Source organism: Aplidium turbinatum, chromosome 18 (assembly GCF_918807975.1).
Source record: "Aplidium turbinatum chromosome 18, kaAplTurb1.1, whole genome shotgun sequence".
Lineage (NCBI taxonomy): Eukaryota > Metazoa > Chordata > Ascidiacea > Aplousobranchia > Polyclinidae > Aplidium > Aplidium turbinatum.
Window position 1 is genome coordinate 10963200 of NC_137489.1, and position 17814 is coordinate 10981013.

Consider the following 17814-nt stretch of genomic DNA (forward strand, 5'->3'; position numbering starts at 1 on the left):
TACAATTTTAATTGATTTTATTGGAAGATTTCAAAATACTGAAGTACTTTGAAGTGGCTATCACGCTCATGGTGGGTGATCTGAACAGAAATTGAGCTCGAAACTGCAATCCTGAAGCATGCAATAAAATGTGTAGGCCTACATTGCGACAGATTACAAACTTGACTACACACGATTATAACAAACAGCGACGTGATAAGATGACGGTGATATGTGAGTAATACTACGTGAAACTGGTTACAAAATCTCCGCTTTACATTAATATGCAAAGTACGTACCATACAAAACTTTTGTTAAAAAACATCGTAACTTCGTAAAATTCATTTCCATCCACAAAAATATCAGCGTGCATACGTCATACAAAACAGGAAGTTCTTAACCTTTTTCCTTTTGTTTGCCCACCCCCGATTTACTTTCTGGAAGCAAATCTACCTGTACCGGTTATTTTCGGGTAAACATCATATCCTTCTTAGACCATACAATTAACCTCTGATACCAGCAACCTAACCAAAGCGTAAACTACCCCGACCAACACTGAAGAAAATCAAGCATTTGCCACATCTTTTCATTTAACAAAAAGAAATAGAATGTCACTGGTTCAAGCAACTATAGTAATGACAATAATAAAACTGGAGCAGCATAACACGCTATATGACGCAGTTGGGCGGTACAGAGCCGTCGTAAGTTACGTCCAATTTCAAGTTTATTTGAAAATACGCTGTGAATATGACATCTGTGAATATGACATCGGCCTAAGAACAGTTGTATTTACAAAACAGGAATACATGATCACAAGAAAAGTAACAATGGGCCAAGGTTGAAGCCTAACTCAATTACAGTGATGCCATAACCAATAAATGTAGCAGTGATTTTCTCAATGCTAATTAAAGTGAAATGGCTTAAGGCTCTTGAAGCCATTGCTGAGCAGTGGCTCGTGCAAATTAAGAGGATTCCGGCTAGGAAATCCGTCTTTTTCACGTTGATTAAACGTTTGTCAAACGGGTTTAAACGTTGTTTTAAACGGCTTTAAACTTTCAAGCAGTGAAAAAACTCATTTTCCGTCTGAAAATATGATACAAACAGTTTTTCGGATAATAAAATTGTGGCAAACAAGAAGATCAGGACAAGAAATTTTACCACGGCCTGTTTAAAATGTTTGAAACATGTTGGCAAGATACTGTGCTGGTTGTGTACACACTGCAAAGAACGTTAATTTCCAGACCTCAGCGTGGCACTGACTAACCCAGCCACAACATTGGCAGCAGTCAAAAACGGATAAAATAATGTGGCCTTATTAGCAATCTATCGCTGAAGCAAGCGCATGCAGCAGTCAATGTTAAGCCGGTGACCCTTAAATGGTCCGCTTGTTTATAAAGACATTTTCAATGCGATGGAAAGCATCTGGCTGGTGGTGGAAATGTAAAAAAATAAGGAAATGTGAAAAAAGAACATTTGCTTGCTTGCTACATCGCGTTAAGCGAATGTTGATGTGCGTTGTCGTTTTAAGTTAGAAGTATCTGGCGAGAGCATTGACTAGTGACACTTTTAAAAGCTTAAACAATTGGAACAATCGAAAACGTAGCTAATGTGCATTCTTGACGGGAAACAACTCCGCATTTATTAAAAACGGCTACGAAAATCGGTGGAAAGATGTCGTGTTTGGAAGCATTGTATTCATAGTGAAGCAACATATCAAACATTTCACTTTCTCGTTCTTTAAATAACATTGCAACTATTGCTAGAGAAGTTAATGCAATACAGAGGTTAGGCTTGAAATTGTGCAATGCATTTACTTTGCCAAGCAATCACTCTGGCAGTGAAGTCTTATGCCAAGACAGCTTCAACGTAACCTTACTTGGCTGTTTGTGTGATAAGCACATACCCAGCAAGCAAATGAGTCTCTTGTTGCATCAATTTAACGATTTTAGACGTTTTAAGTCGATGTCAAAAAGACGCGTTTTTTATCTCGGTATCTAATCAAGAACTTATTGATTGTTTGCTTTCCTCTTTTTTTCAAATTCACTACGAAACTAAAATTTAACTTGGAAAATAAACCGAGCTTCACCCAAGCAGAAAATTAGTCGATCATCTGCAGACGTTGAATCAATCCAAAAAAACGACTGATTCGCTGTCTGGGTAACAGCAATGCCAACACAAAAGGATGGCATTGTACACATACACACAATTGTACATATAAAACAAAAAGGAGCGAAACTGAAACATGAGATGCTTGTTCACTTACAGATCAGAAACTAACGAATCTAACGTAAAGCAAAACAATGCAATAATGAGAAATTTCATATTAAGCAGAATTTGACCACCATGGATCAACATAATCGTAAGTAACAATAAAAATAAGATGTCTAACAACACTTGCCATTCTTAACTGAGACTATTTGATTGAAACAGGGCAAGATGTATTTATTCGAGCATAAGTCGCGTAATATTACGCTTGTTGCGTGTGTCACAATCTGTGTTTTAGGTGGTTGTGTAGCAGAAAGTTGTACGACTTATTCTTGAATAAACACGTTAAAGTAAAAACGTTAAACTACAAAATACGTTAATGAACAGCTTTCACAAGGTGGGTTTGTCGTTCACCGGCATAAGCGGTTTCAAAATGAGATTAATTTCATAAACAAGCAGGACAAAATCTTTTTACAAATTAAAACGACAAGTCTGTCCATCTGCGTGCATCCTACACCATAATTGAATATCACGTTTAATTGTGTTCTCAACAGCTCCTGTTGATTCAGAAGAGCCAATCTCCAACGCTTGTGTCATGAGGAAATTTACTTAATAAACAACAACTTTCCAAACAGAAAAAGCCGTCCGTTTCACATTCAATGTAAAAATGACGGATGTTGCTGCCTGGGTTGTTTGTCTGCGACTCTGGGTTATACTCCGACATTTCTCAATTCTCAGTGTTTCCATCTTTGTCGTGCTAAAACTTTTGATCGCTTTGATTCATCAGAAATTGTGGAATAAAAAATAAAAATTGTTTGTTCGACTGATTCTTTTTCCACTTGAAAGTTTTCTTCCACGGATTTCAAGAAATCAACTTTACCGACAACAAACGTCAGATTTCCCAATAAAAAACAACTTTACATAATTAAAAGACAAGCATCGCAGTTCCGCCTCAAACGTAGTTCAAACGTCTCAACAATGCAATTCATACAGAAATAAATGACGCAGCAGTATTTAATGTAATACGGGTTGGAAAAAGTAACGTTAAAATAAAACAGTTTACCATCTTGCTTGAACCGCTTGGATGTCGTTCGTTAGGTTCTGGGCAAAGCAAATCGGTATAATCTGAAACACAAGAAAACCTCTCAGTTTATACTCTCCAGACAACAAAATCCGCCATGTTTGCATTGATTTAACGTCTCCTCTAGACGTTAAATCAATGTACTCTAGGTACGTCTACGCTAGACGTTAAATCAATGTAAAATGACGAATTTTGCTGTCTGGGATGGTTGGTAAACTTGTTAAAACATTTATTCGAGTCTCAACATTGCTACGATTTTCTACTTCAAAAAAGAAAGGCTTGAAAAACGTTTTATTCATTGATTTGGTCTGTAAGAGGATTAGGAAAAAATGTTACAACTTCTTTGTGGTGTGATTGTTGGTTTAATATTGAACGAAAAATTAACAGCAATTATAAAATGAATTTTGGGACTTTTACTGGACATGGGAGTAACCTGAATGCTGAGAAGTTTGGGCGTTCATCGGTATTATTATATTTTCTAGTAGCAATAGTTGCAACGCTTATCTGATGAATTGAATACAAAAGTAAAATCAGAAACATACAAATTGTTATATTGCTTCAATGACCTTTCAAAGACCTTCGAAGTAAAGCCTGGTACCAGAATCGCCATCGTCAAATTATACACGCATTATGACTGCAATATGACGTAAAGGAAAGTGTGTTTTAGGCTAGAATAACACTAAATTAAAATAAGACTAACTTGAATCAAAGCGACACCAATCAAGACCCCAGCAACCGTGTATAGGTTCACTTTGAGCCAATCCTCGAACATAATGATGCAACCATTAGTATGGATTCTATCGGTCTGTTGAATGGGCTGAAAGATAAACGGAAGAAAAGTCGATCACATCATGACCCCACACAGCAAATCATCACTATTTTACATTGATTCAATGTCTGCAGACATGTTGCGCAGACGTCTGTAGACGTTGAATTGACTTTGAACGTTTGACGTGAATTAGACGTTGAACATCTGCAGACGTGCAAAATAGAATATTTGCTGGCTGGAACAACGCAACGAATAAAGGGCAACATCTGCGTGACAAAAGGTTGTAAAAAGATAGACATTCGGCTTTAAACGATCCAACAAAGCAACAATATTGATCTGTGGAACGCGTCGTTTCACAGTTGGTTTAAACAAGCAAAGATTGCAGAAAAAATAAAGCACTTTCAGTCACTAACCAACAGTTGCACCTAACTGTGAAAGCAAATGACTAATGAGTACCTTAACGTATCACGGTTCAATAAGCTAGAAATTTAAAATAGCAAAAAGTCAGGAGATTTATTGGCTATCAACAAGTAAACTCACGATGGAACACAAACGTTGATAATACAAAACCACCCAGACAGCAAAACCCGTCATTTTCACGATCCATGACGTTGAATCAATGTAAAAACGCCGGATTTTGCTGTATGGGCGGCGCCTGAAGCCGAGGTCTATGCAAAACTCACGTCCAATAGGCGTACTCCAAATCCGCATTGAGTGTTCACGACCTGCGTGTTATCACGGACACAGCATGAAAATGGAACCCCGCATGCTTCCCTGGGGGTGTAGAAAATGCCGTTCACTTGAATACGCGAGGAACAGTTGAAGTATACATTGTCATTCCAATCGTCGGGACCACCAGCGCCTCCGCAACACTGAAGCTGCACAGACAAGGGTGTACTCACAACGCATAGCCTACCCGAGATAAAGCGAATGTTTGGCAGTGATATATCACAGACCACACGGATGTATATCATGTTTACCTTTCCATTCACCCAGCAGGTACGTTAGGCTATAGTTGCACTACTACATAGACTCAACGTCTACAAAAGTTGTATCAATACAAAAAGGGACTGATTTGCTGACTGGTCAGTGGTCACCCATCCTTGCCTAATGTGAAGTGCGTAAGTATAGCAACTGTGCAGAGTGCAAAACTACTGCTTCTAATCTACATTCCAACAAGGTCTGTAAAGGCAGAATTTATCAAATAACGGCATAATTATCTGGATATGTACAGAACTGAAAGTAGCCGACTAATATTTCATATGCAACCAGCTCGGTGGCCGAGTGGTTAGCATTTCTAGTTCTAGTAGTGGTATGTTTCGATTTAATTCCAAGTCAGGTCAAACCACAGACTATGATTCCAGGTCATACCGATTGTACCCTTTTGTGCGCAAAGCAATAACGATACGTGGTGGCAAGAAGACCTTTAGATTACGGAGAGCGACAGCTTAATAAAACATGCTAACATCATTATTTCATTAGATTACTTTAAGCAGCACAGCAAAAACTTTGTCATTTAAAAGAGTGGCTGTACTGAGGTTAAATCCATTTGTTATTGTATATACTTGTTGCATTGCAAATACTTCACAATTAAACTTGACTTTTGAGAAAGTTAAGTTTATGAAATCAGAATTGAAGCAATAAAATTTACAATTTTGATGTATTTTTTACATTGCAAACCCCAGAAAAGCTCGATACAGAGCCACATGGCTTGTGCCATTGTAACTAAACACAATAGTACGAACATGTTTCATCGATAAAAAGACTTACGTATTCTTGAGAGAAATCAATGATGTTTTGTAGATCCGGATCGTTTCTGTATTGCATGATGGTGGTTTGAAGAAAAGTGGCGAACTGATCTCTGAACCAATCTTTGTATATGAAACCCAATACGCCAGCGATCAGCTCAGCAAAGAAGATAATTCCGAGGCCAATTGAAAACTATAGAAAAAAAATATTTCCAACAAATATTTCACTTAAGTTCGAAATTTCTACAGATATTTCGTCAACGATAAGCAGCAAGGTAATTGTGTTATATAAAAAGAACTTTTCACGATCAAAGCACTATATAGAAGAAAAATGCTTTTAGCTTTGCCAGCCTGATCACTGAGTAAGTTTGATAAAGATTAGTTTCCAGATTTCATAGCTACAGCACAGATTGCGAACAAAATCACTGAAAAGGCAGCAAGCACTCCACAAGAGTGCTTGCATCACACCGCTGTGTTGCTCTAAAGCAGGGACGTGACAACCGCAAGCCATGGGCCAACCGGCGATATACGACATTATGACGCGGTGCGACTGCCGCAAGACACGGATGACGAGATTTTCTTATGTCTGTTGTTGAAGTTGTGCTGTTCAGAGGTATCGCTTACAGTGCCAGCATTACAAAATTAAAACTATGCGTTTTGCTTTGTCGTTACCACCTTTTTCTACTGTAGACCAATGCTATGTTATGGCAAGTATTGTTTTTGCCCTGATGGTCTCCAGTCGAGCCTTGGAAATGTTTTCGCGCTAGTTAGAAAAGTTTTCAGTTTTACATTATCTCATTAGATTCCTCGTCGAGCGATGTTGAATCGATGTAAAACGACAAGTTTTTGTTCAGTAAGATGTAACACTGTGTGTATCTGTTCGAGTTGTTCCATCAAAAAAATTCGGTAATAATAAACTTCCACGTCTATTGTTTATATGGAAGTACGTACACTACAGCAGAGGTGCTACCAGTACTGCCAAGTAATCATTAGATTAAATGCAAAGATTTAAAATGCTGTGACAAAAAAAATTCCCCATCAACTGTAAAATACATAAAACGGTACTGAAAACAAAGCCCTCTGTGCATGATGACATCACTGTAACAATCTTTCGATAGAAAGCTTGTAAAACGCGTCAACAAACTCAACCTGAGGCAAACGCGTGAGGTCCAGTCATGCTACTATTTAAAGTAACAAATCCACTGACTATTCAGAGTGACGTACCATTCGCGAGTATATCATACAGTATGTTGTGCAGCAGCGTCATAACGGAGGAACGGCTCTCATTACGTCACCGCAATTCAACTGAATTATCTCAAGTAGAGCAATTCGAAGAAATTGATGGTTTAACATTGATACAACGTTGAAAGATGTTGAATTCAAAACAACAAATACTCACAAATCGCGTCAATGACACTTGAGTAAGTTTGTTGGTTCAAAACTTAATGGCAAAGAAAAACTTGAGATGAGTAGTGGTGCACAAAGTAACATAGTGCATACAGCACCAACTGACACAAGCACAAAAACAACTAAACAATTTGAGAAGTCCTTCTGTTTTTTAAACAACCATACTGGACAGAAAATCAACCGTTTTTTTATATTGATTCAACGTCGGCAGACCTTGAATGGGATATTGTAATATTGTCTGGGATATTATAAGTTTCAACTAGAGAAATAGCATCGTTTGTTTCGTATTGGTCAGTAGGAAAAAGCACTGTTGGCTGTGTCTGCAGCACCGCAGCTAAAGCATTCCATTGAACCAAGCAAACAAACAAAAAAATATCATGCCTATTTGGACAAGCTTGTTTGTATAAACACCGTTATTGACCATTTTTTATAGTATTCCAACACTAAACAATGATGTATGAGACAGTAAATCTATAAAAAGTTCGTCTGTGAATAACCGATCGAACACAAAAACACCATGGTACTGGTCACACAACCAGAATTAAAATTATCTAAATCGCATTTCGATAAAGTAACGTAACTGCCGTCTCAACACTAAATCATGTGACATCAAATAAGCTTCTTATTCCTATAAAGAACCCAATTTTTCATTTTTTAGCAGAATATAAAAAGCAGCTTTTAATGTATATAAACAATAAAACAGCCTATTAAAAAGCTTCTTTTGTATCAAGGATTGCATAGCCCAGGTAACAGATCAACCGTTTTTTACACTGACTCGTCGTCTGTAGACGTTGAATCAATGTAAGAAACGGTTGATTTGCTGTCTGGGAAGTTGTTATTTGAGTGAATTATTATGCAGTAGTTATGTATTGTATGAACTATGAAGTGGCATCCATGCATAATGCCATGCTGTAAGACTAAAATAACCGATGTGGATATGGTTTGCAGCAACAAAATACTTGAAGTTTATCACACAACACCGGTATTTGGTATAGGTATTATATTACTGCGTCATCAAAGGGTTATGACTAGGGCCATTTTTATATGACCTTAAAAAATCAATAATATGACTTTATTTTTTGAAAAATATGACTTTATATGACTTTATGTGAAAATCGTTTATTTTTACATGCGAACAACGTCACTCACCGAACTAAAGAGTAAAACATACGCAACATAACAGTAATACACATTCATTTTTATTTTAAACCACTGTAGTAGTACAGTTTCATGTAGTGTGGAATGTTAGAGTCTTTGAAGTTACGATTTGGACGTAAAAATGACTTTAGTAAGGAAAATGAGCGCTCCACAGACGCTGACGTGGGTTGCCACTTCTGCAGTTTTGCATAAAGCGCTGGTGAAATGTCTTGTAGCTGTGTTTGTAGCTCCATAATTTGTTTCACATCGTTTTTGTCCAATCGCTTCTTAATGTAATTTTTGAGCTCAAGCGGATCTTTTCAGAAATCAAGGGCATTTAGATCAGCATGGGCCTCTTTGATGGTGTAGCCTACGTACAACTTTCCATTTTGAGTATTAAGTTTGAAATATTGTTGTAGTGGCGGCACATTTCTGTTAACTGACTAGTCAACTTTGGATCGTTGACTGAATTTTTGACGCTCTTTACAGTGACTCTTACATTCTTAGTGCTTATTTGCTTCACCGCTTAAATTGGTACTTTTTATTTAAACTATACAACGGTATGACTTTATAACTCAAAAATATGACTATATAACTTAAAAAGCTGATTTATGACCTAACCAGGAAAATATGACTTTATATGACTTCATAACTTTCTTATTATACCTCGTAGGGATGCGGTTTTTGCGTTAAAATTGATTTCACGACTTACTGATGCATAGAAAAAAATATGACTTTAATGACTTTAAATGGCCCTAGTTATGACTAAGGCAGCAACCGCTTTCTTTAAATACGTTACTAACATTCAAAGCATTTGCAAAGTGACATCAACCATACTATGCCAGCTCCCAGCTTTGCATGAAAACTTTGTGTTCATTTGACAACATAGTACAAACAAATTAAACTACATCAAACTAACACAAACTCTGTGCTTGCCATCAATACACAATAACAGAAAACAATGCTGCTAATGTTCAGTGAAAAGTAGAGAATTGTTTAGAATTTTTTTTAACAAACTAAGCTATTACACTAACATACATAGCATATCATATATTATATTTCAAAAATGAACTCGCGTGATTAAAGTACTCACAACTTTCAACAGGCATATGTTCTCCCTCAACGATCCCAAGCACCCAGCAAAGCTCAAGACAAACATAACGATGGCAACGATGATTATAATGAACACAGGGTCTATTGGCAATGCGCTGATGACTGAGATGCTGTCAATATAACCCTGAAAAAAAAAAAAAACATGAGAAAAATAACATTTTATTTCCAAATTACAAAGCTTATTGTGACTGCAGAAATTGTACAGTGTACATATATACATTTACAGATAACTAACATGGATATTATATAAGTTATAAAATGCACTATTGCACTACCCAAGGTTTCATGTTAGATAACAATCATTGAGCAGCACAGAAGCGGAACCAGCAAGTAGTGTTAGGGGGGGAGGGGGTGATCGTCTCTTCATGGATCTGACACTGATTGGGTGGAACACTTATTCAAATAGAACAGTGTGCATACATACAATGTGTACAGTAAGTTGCGCCTGATGCCCCAACCTGAAGCAAAACACCTTAACTTTTTTTTATAGATGACACTTGGTACAAAAACAATATTTATGAAGTTTAAGACCAATCTATTGATGTTTAGGGGGTTCAGATTTGAATTGAAAATTAAGAAATTTGGTGCTTAATCAGGTAGTTTTACAGTGCTACATATATAATACTGCATTTATAGTTATAATATATATGATATGATATACTTTTGGACTTGGTAGTGACAAAACTGAAGTTAGCCTAAATTTAAATAGAGCATACCTTTTCACTCCATGCCCAAATACCAATTCCAAGTAACAACAGTCCAATGATCTAAAAAGAAAATGTGACAGGCATTCTTACAAAATACAAGTAGGCAAACAACCTCATCAACATGTTTATTTAGCCTATGTTTCCTTGATACTAAAAATTGGTAATGAATTGCATTACCAGCCTATATTTTATTGAAATTGCTGTGCATCCATGTATCTTTGTTAAGACAACAATTATTTAAAAAATTATCATTTGCACAGCATCAGCACTCAACTGCGAAATCTCATGTCAAAACTGGAAGCAGAACTGCTTCATCTAGCAATTTTGAAACTAAATGATTAGTTGCTCAAATTGAGGATTTATCCAGGTAGCAAAAACCAAGAAATCAAATAAAAAAGTACAGCCTGTAACATTAAGCATCATACCTTCTTCAGGAAATCTTTCTAACTTAGTCAATGAAACATTTTACATCACAATAACGTTCTAATGCAGGTGCTCAAGATGGCAGAAATCACATCCATAAAATAATTGGGTATAATATATCTGCATTGAGCACAATTGATGTAAGTGGATTACAAAGCGCTTTTAAATTTCTGTTCTTCTATAACAAGCGGTCTGCTACTATTGGGAGAATCCGATTCGGAAAAATCCCTATTCGAAGACAGCCTTTTTCGGAGAATTGTAAAATCATAGTGGCATATTATGTAGTGCGGTACGGTATATTGAAAAATAGAGAAATGAATGATCACCCAATTTAAAAGTTAGTTTTAACAATCTTGCTTTCAGTTGCTTAACATTAAGATCAAGGTGTTTTTATAGCCTACCTGATAATAGCATACGATACGGTACAGTACTGTCACAAAGGAAACTGCTCGTAATTACACAAACAAATAACTTTTGTGTAAAATTTTTCCTAAAAAATGAAATAAGACAATGGAGCACGCCTCATGATAGCCGGCCATAGTCCACCACAAAAGTTGAAAAAATATAGATATGCTGACAACCGCAGCAAGAAACTTGTCGTTCGCTTCGATGGACTTGGTAATGTTCCACCGGTGTCCATGTGGGACTTCCTATGTGGTATCAGCCATAATTTTGAAATGGACGCATGAACTGTTATTTTTTGTTTGTTTTGTTATTTGACATCGATTGAATCATCTCCGGCATTTTTGCATTGACTTGTTAAACTAGAGATTAGAATTTTCTAATAGTTGAGGATTTGAATATATTCTATGTTTGCATACAGACGGCGACACATGATACATGTCAATTTTATGTGAGCAAACATTTTAATTTAATAGTTCAAAAGAAACGAAATTGTGGAATAAAATACAAAATTCTCTAAATATTATAAACAAAAGGCGTCGTTCGAATTTCAAAAAATTGAAAAGGGCTATCTCCAAATCGGATTCTCTGAAACGGGCCATTCCGATAATAAGTCACATCACAAACATACTTTGAAGAATACATTAGTCAAGAATAAAGCAAAAAGACTCAGTAAAAACCACTTAATAGCAAAGCAGCATAAGTTTATACGGTATAATACTTACCCAAAACAAGACGTTGAAAAAGAAAAGAAAATACTTCGTGCAACAACCAATTTCAGCCATTGTAAAATTGTACAATAACTTTTCAGTGTTTTATCAATTTTTTACCTTGGTCAGTTGCAATGAAAATATACTATAAATCTATACAATAATTGAGTGGTTTTTAACACAGGCTACAGCATATCATACTTGTACATAAAACATAACATCAGAGTGATGTGAAGATGTCACAGCATGAAATACGGTACACCTTTCTTGCTTACTATCGCTGTTTATTGTTGTATCAAGTTAATTCCTTAAATTGTGTTATTGTGATTTATGGTTATTTGCAGTGTTGTACGTTGACGCCGTCAAATTTTTGTTGACGCTGAGGCTACCGCCATCAGTTTATTTTTTAGTTGACGAAAGTGATAGCGCCGTCAACTATTTTTGCCGATTTTAAGCGTCAAGCGCTATGCGTCATTTTTCGTTTTTATGGAAAATCTTGTTTCACAATGAGAGTTTCACAATATATTCTGGCCAGCGCGACCCATCTGAATTACCGACTTTTGCGTTGTTGGAATGGCTCCCTGGAATACAAGCGGAAGAAGATCGCCAATTATGGTGATCACTCATAGCCTGAGCAGTATCGAGAACGAGGGATCAGAGAGAGAAAGCGAAAAATCAATGAATGTCATCGCGAAGGTTGAAGAAACTATTTCAAGAGCTCTATGCCCCTGAAAAGAGCGATGTTGATGCAGTGGACCTTGTTAAAATAAGATTTATATTATGCTAAGTCAATAAGTCATCACAGCATGCTTCGAACAGTGATAGGCTGCCTTTCCGAATAAATATTTTCAAGACTTGTTTTTGAAATACAATACATCAATACCATTCAGTGCTGCTGTGGAAGGCTTGTTTTCGCTTGGAAAGGACATTATGCATCCCAAACGCAGCAGATTGTCAGACAAACGTTTTGAAATGCTTGTGCTTATACAAAGAAATAACTAATAAGCTAAAGCAGCTAATTACAATACAGTCTCAAAACATAAAACTGCTCTTTATATTTATAGCTATTGTTACTATTGGTAGCCTATACTTCAGTGATTACCAAACAGTGTGCCGCGGCACACTAGTGTGCCGCCACAGGTTCTCAAGTGTGCCGCGAATCTTTTGGGAATTTTGGAAAAGAACTGTATAAATATTTAAAATCAGCCATGCATGCAGACAAGCACATGCGACTTAAAAGCGCTCCAACTGTTTCAATAAATGATAAATAAGCACATGTGATGATGTGACGATGAAACCAACTATGACATTGCCGATACAGTAAGGTAATTGCCACGTCATAAACAGTAATTGGACCAGCATTAGCCGTTATTGTTGAAGAAATGTTTGGTAGTGCTTCTCTCGAAAAAGTTAGAGTTCCGTTGTCAAATAATATAATTTCAGAAAGGATGTATAAGAGCTATCCTCATATTTAAAGGATCAAGTTCGCCAACACTTTGTTGCTACAGACAACCAGCTGTCTGTACTATGGTCTTTACATGCGAATCTATTGACAGAACTGGGAAATCTCATCTGCTGGCTTTTATTCTTTTCATTAACACTGAAACATTGGTGAATAAATGTTTGTTTTGCAACGAATTGAAGGGCACAACCAAAGGAGAAGACATGTTCAAATTGGTAGATGAAAATATTTTGCTTTCTGAGATGAAATGGAGTAGTAGCTGAGTGAGCGTTTGTACTGATGATTTTCCTTCAATGCGGGGAGAAAAATAAAAGTATAGCTTTGGTAGAGAGGTACTTTTTAAAAACCATAGACAGACAATCGATAACAACTTAATAACATTGAATTGCATAATTCAAAATTAATACAGAAATGAAATAGATACATAATTTCGAACGTTTTCGGCAAAACTTTCTGCCCTCTTCAGGAAAATATCTTAATTCATCTAAACAAAACAGTTATTCGTGAAATGTTAATAATAAATGACTGAAATTCAATAAAACTGCACTGACCTGCGTACAAGCAACAACTGACGAACAAACACAAAAGGTGGTAGCAATCTGTCTTAATTATGCGGGAGTGTGGTCATGAGACGAGATAGTGAGCGGACAACATAACATAAAATAAACGTAAGCTAATACAAATTCAACAAAAAAGATGCCCCTCCAGCGAATAATTGTTTGTTGAGCCTGGGGTTGTGCTGCTTTATTTGGAGTGCCTCATGAATTTTTGTTTCAAACTCCGATTGACAGTTGCGAATTATTTTGAATGAATCTAATGTAAATTTGATGTTGGAACAAATACTGCAGTCATAAATGTGGTCTTTGATTGCACTGTGCTTATTGATGTCTGTTAAATTTAGGTGTTCCGTTGCTCTTGTTACCAAGTGTCTTGTGGACATACCTATGTATGTTATGTTCGTGTCGCACGAACAAGTGAATTTGTAGACAATGTTGGAACGAAGAGACTGCGGAACGGGAGATTTCAGCGAAAAATATCTACTGATTTTAAAGGTTTTGTACAGAGGAACAATGTCGATATCAAATTTACACTTAAAGAGTTTAGATAGTTTTTTAGCATATACGAGAGATTCAATAAAAGTCTCGAAGAAAGTCGTTGATTCGTTTCCTGCTCTTAATGAATCAACTCATAAACAAGAAATCCTTCCGCAAATCATGAGCACATTGTCTGGACTTCAGCTTGCACTGCAACATTACTTCCCACCATTTGGAAACAATGAATCAAGCAATCTTTCTGCAGAAGCAGAAGAACAGCTCATTGATTTACGAAACGACCCGTTTTTTCAAACGCTGTTTCCACAAAAAAACTTGGATGAGTTTTGGCTGTCTGCTTCCAAGTCCTATTCCATGATCGGTGCAAAAGCAATCAAAATTATATTGCTATTTGCGTCTTCATGGCTATGTGAACATGGCTTTTCTGTTTTTACTGAAGTTATAAGCTGTAAACAAGAGAGACTGCTTAGAAGTTACAATGAAATGCGAGTATGTTTGTCGACAACGTAACCTTGTTTCAGTCGTATATGTTAGTGTAAACAATTAAGCACATCCATCGTATTAACACGTGAAAATAATTTTTTTAAAGCAGCGTTTCTTCTCTTGTAAGTGTGCCGCAAGCGTTTTATAATTTTTCCAGTGTGCCACAAGCTGAAAAAGTTTGGGAACCACTGCTATACTTGGTTGAAATACTTTTGTTTTGTGAGACCCTGGCTAAAATTGCGCTAGGAATTAGCGCTAACGCCGTCAATTTTTTTAAGATCTGACGCAGAGCTTTACGCCGTAAAGTTTTTAGGCAATTCCCGCTGACGCCGTCAATTTATTTTATTGACGCGTACAACACTGGTTATTTGAGTTTGCGTACTTTAATTTGTCGATACCGGGCTGTAGAGGGCCCTCATATTACTTCTAGCCTAGGGCCTACAATACCTTATGTTGTACCATCACATCCAGTACCCTCCGAGTCCTACACCATCCGTCTGCACTCTGCAGCACTTACACAAAATGCACCTGTCTAGCTTTTAGTGCGGCAAACTCTTTAATAAGAAAAGCATTGTCTAATGTTTTGCCCACGTTGTGCGCAATTGAAACGACAGGTAATCCAACCAAGTGTTCTTGGCTCATTGTAGAGTGAAGGTAATATTTTATCAACTTTAGTTTACAAAATGATCTTTCCCTGAAGCTACAGTAACTGGCACAGTAAGAAATAGTCTTAGTAACAAACACAAGTTAGGGTACACAACATTCAGTTTATTTTGATACAGATACTGTAAAAACTGAGAGAACTGCACATGGTTTCTTTTGTTTTCAATGGTGAATATACTCTTGTGAAGCTCTGCACTTCAATGGAAAGTTCTTCACTGTCAAGGTCTCCAGCAAATTCTGGGGATGCTTCAGAGCATTCAGACATGACATGTACTTGTAAGGTCGTCTGGTACTGGTAGACATACGGTACCTAGTTATTAAAGAATACCGGTACCATCCATAAGAATGTGTAGTTTCTACCATAAATTCAATCACAAAACAGTAGTAGCTAAGTGCATGCAACCGAGTGTCTGCAACTAAAATTTACAAGTTTAGTTTACAAACCAACAATGACTGGGTCGCCCTAATGACCGAAAAGTAGGATTAAAATAATTTTTAATGTTTTAGATATATTAATACCGTACTAAACATTTAAATGTTTAAGTTGGTAGTAAACACATTACAAACATTAAACATGATTTAGATCCTACTTGTCAGTAATTTTTAGTAGTGTAATGATTAATTAATAGTTGTAGTTTAATGGTCCTTGAGTTTACTTGTCCCTGTCCGTCATTATCATCACTGAACTGACTATCTATCATTCTATCATGAAAAAAAATACCTATAAAAGTAAAAATACGAAACACCTTTAAACAGAGTTGCCAGGTGCTAGTTGGAAAAATATGCAAAACCGAGTCTAAAAAAATAGGGATGCAAACTATAAACTATGGTGGAAAAGTTTAAGTTAGCGTACTGATTTCTGCTATTGCTTGATGTAAATTTTATTTGTGCATATTTTGGATAAGTGCGGGCCCCATAAATTGTCGTTCTTTTGCATACATGTAACGCTACCCAGGAATTCAAGTAATTTTGCAGTTTTGCTTCGAGATTCTGAAGCGTGATTAGGAATTTGCGTGCCTCAAGAATTCGCATGCCAATAAGCTAAACGCATTCTTGCAACCGGCAGTTTCAACCATATATGCGTAGTTCTTCGTCTCTTCAACGTTATAGCCTACAGATGCTCGATGCCTCAGCAAGTCAGCGACTATGTATATCGCGTTCTGGCCTTCAAAGCCTTATATCTCCTGATGTGTAGCCTACATTGAAAATGAATGTGGAGCTATGCCGAAATAAACTTAATTGATTGATTGATGGCCTTCAATTCAACAAACAGAGAGTATGATTTTTGGTGAAGGAAGTATGTCAGAGCACGGTATGATTTTGGTGCAGATCACTATAGGCCTATAATATGATTTTGGTACAGTGGCAGGCTCGGATTTAGGGGTGAGGGTGAGGGTGCAGGCAGTGCCGGTTTTTGAGGTGTGCAAACCGTGCGATCGCACAGGGCGCGCAAATTAGGGGGCCGCAATTTACTCAGAAAATGCAGTAATTTTGTCATTTCCAATGGAAAAATTCAACAAGTGAATTCAACAAAGGAATTAGCAACAAGAAAACATAGAGGTATTTCGTATCCTGAAAAGATCGAGAAAAAAAACAACATAGCCGAAGTTGCTGATCGGAGTTGCCGCAAACATTTCAAATTTCTCTCGATCTTTTCAGGGGACGAAATTTGATTTTGTTACTCCGATTTCAGGGTACGAAATCGGGGTACGAATTTTTTAGGGAACGAAATAGGTTGCATCTATTCTAGACTCAACATAGCTCTATTTCCGAAAAATAGGGGAGACTGGGGTTTGTTGGAACATTTTCTAGAAAAGTCCACGTAACAAAAGAACCCTTTGCAATTCAAAGTAAAATTTTCTCAATAACCTTGACTAACCTGTTGTCTAACACTGTAATAAAGAAAAATTCACCACACATTAAAACATTTCTCATAAATTTAATTTTACCAACAGCAGTCAAATGTTCCAACAAACCCCGGTGCTGGGGTTTGTTGGAACATCACACAGGGTTTGTTGGAACATTACTTTTTCTTTACAAATATTTCACAAAAAGCAGTATATTATTGTATTTTGAATAAAAAACGTGGAAAGGTGTATTATGTTTTCACTTAAGGTAGAATAGTATATGTAAAATGATGGATTACTATGGCTTTTGCAAACAAAAAAATTTTTTTAGTCCAAACTGTTTGAAATAAAAAAAATAATATTGCTTGTTTATGATGATGGTCTAAGAAAATGATATCACAAGCATTAGTACACAACCACAAACAACACTGAATTTAACAAATTTATTGGAGATTATATCTAGCTAAATCCACAGAAAACACAAATTTTTCTTGGCGACGCTTAGTGCCTTTTAGATTGGAAGGTTTCGGTAACTTAAAGACAATGTCACAAAGGTGATGAGTGAAATCAGAATTGTCACTATTTTTGGAACAAATGCAGGACATTCATCAAGCATTTTGGATTGC

General features: G+C 36.6%; 1 protein-coding gene across 1 annotated transcript; it reads right to left on the bottom strand.

Moving 5' to 3' along the window:
* On the bottom strand, positions 1–13868 carry LOC145787129 (tetraspanin-17-like). Its single transcript, XM_082598855.1, has 7 exons — positions 11697–13868; positions 10156–10206; positions 9420–9563; positions 5805–5975; positions 4718–4912; positions 3966–4082; positions 1–3309 (listed from the first exon to the last, which is right to left on the bottom strand). The coding sequence occupies exons 1-7, from the start codon at positions 11754–11756 to the stop codon at positions 3244–3246; spliced, it is 804 nt and encodes a 267-aa protein (XP_082454981.1). The 5' UTR covers positions 11757–13868; the 3' UTR covers positions 1–3243.
* Between the last annotated feature and the right edge of the window lie 3946 nt (positions 13869–17814).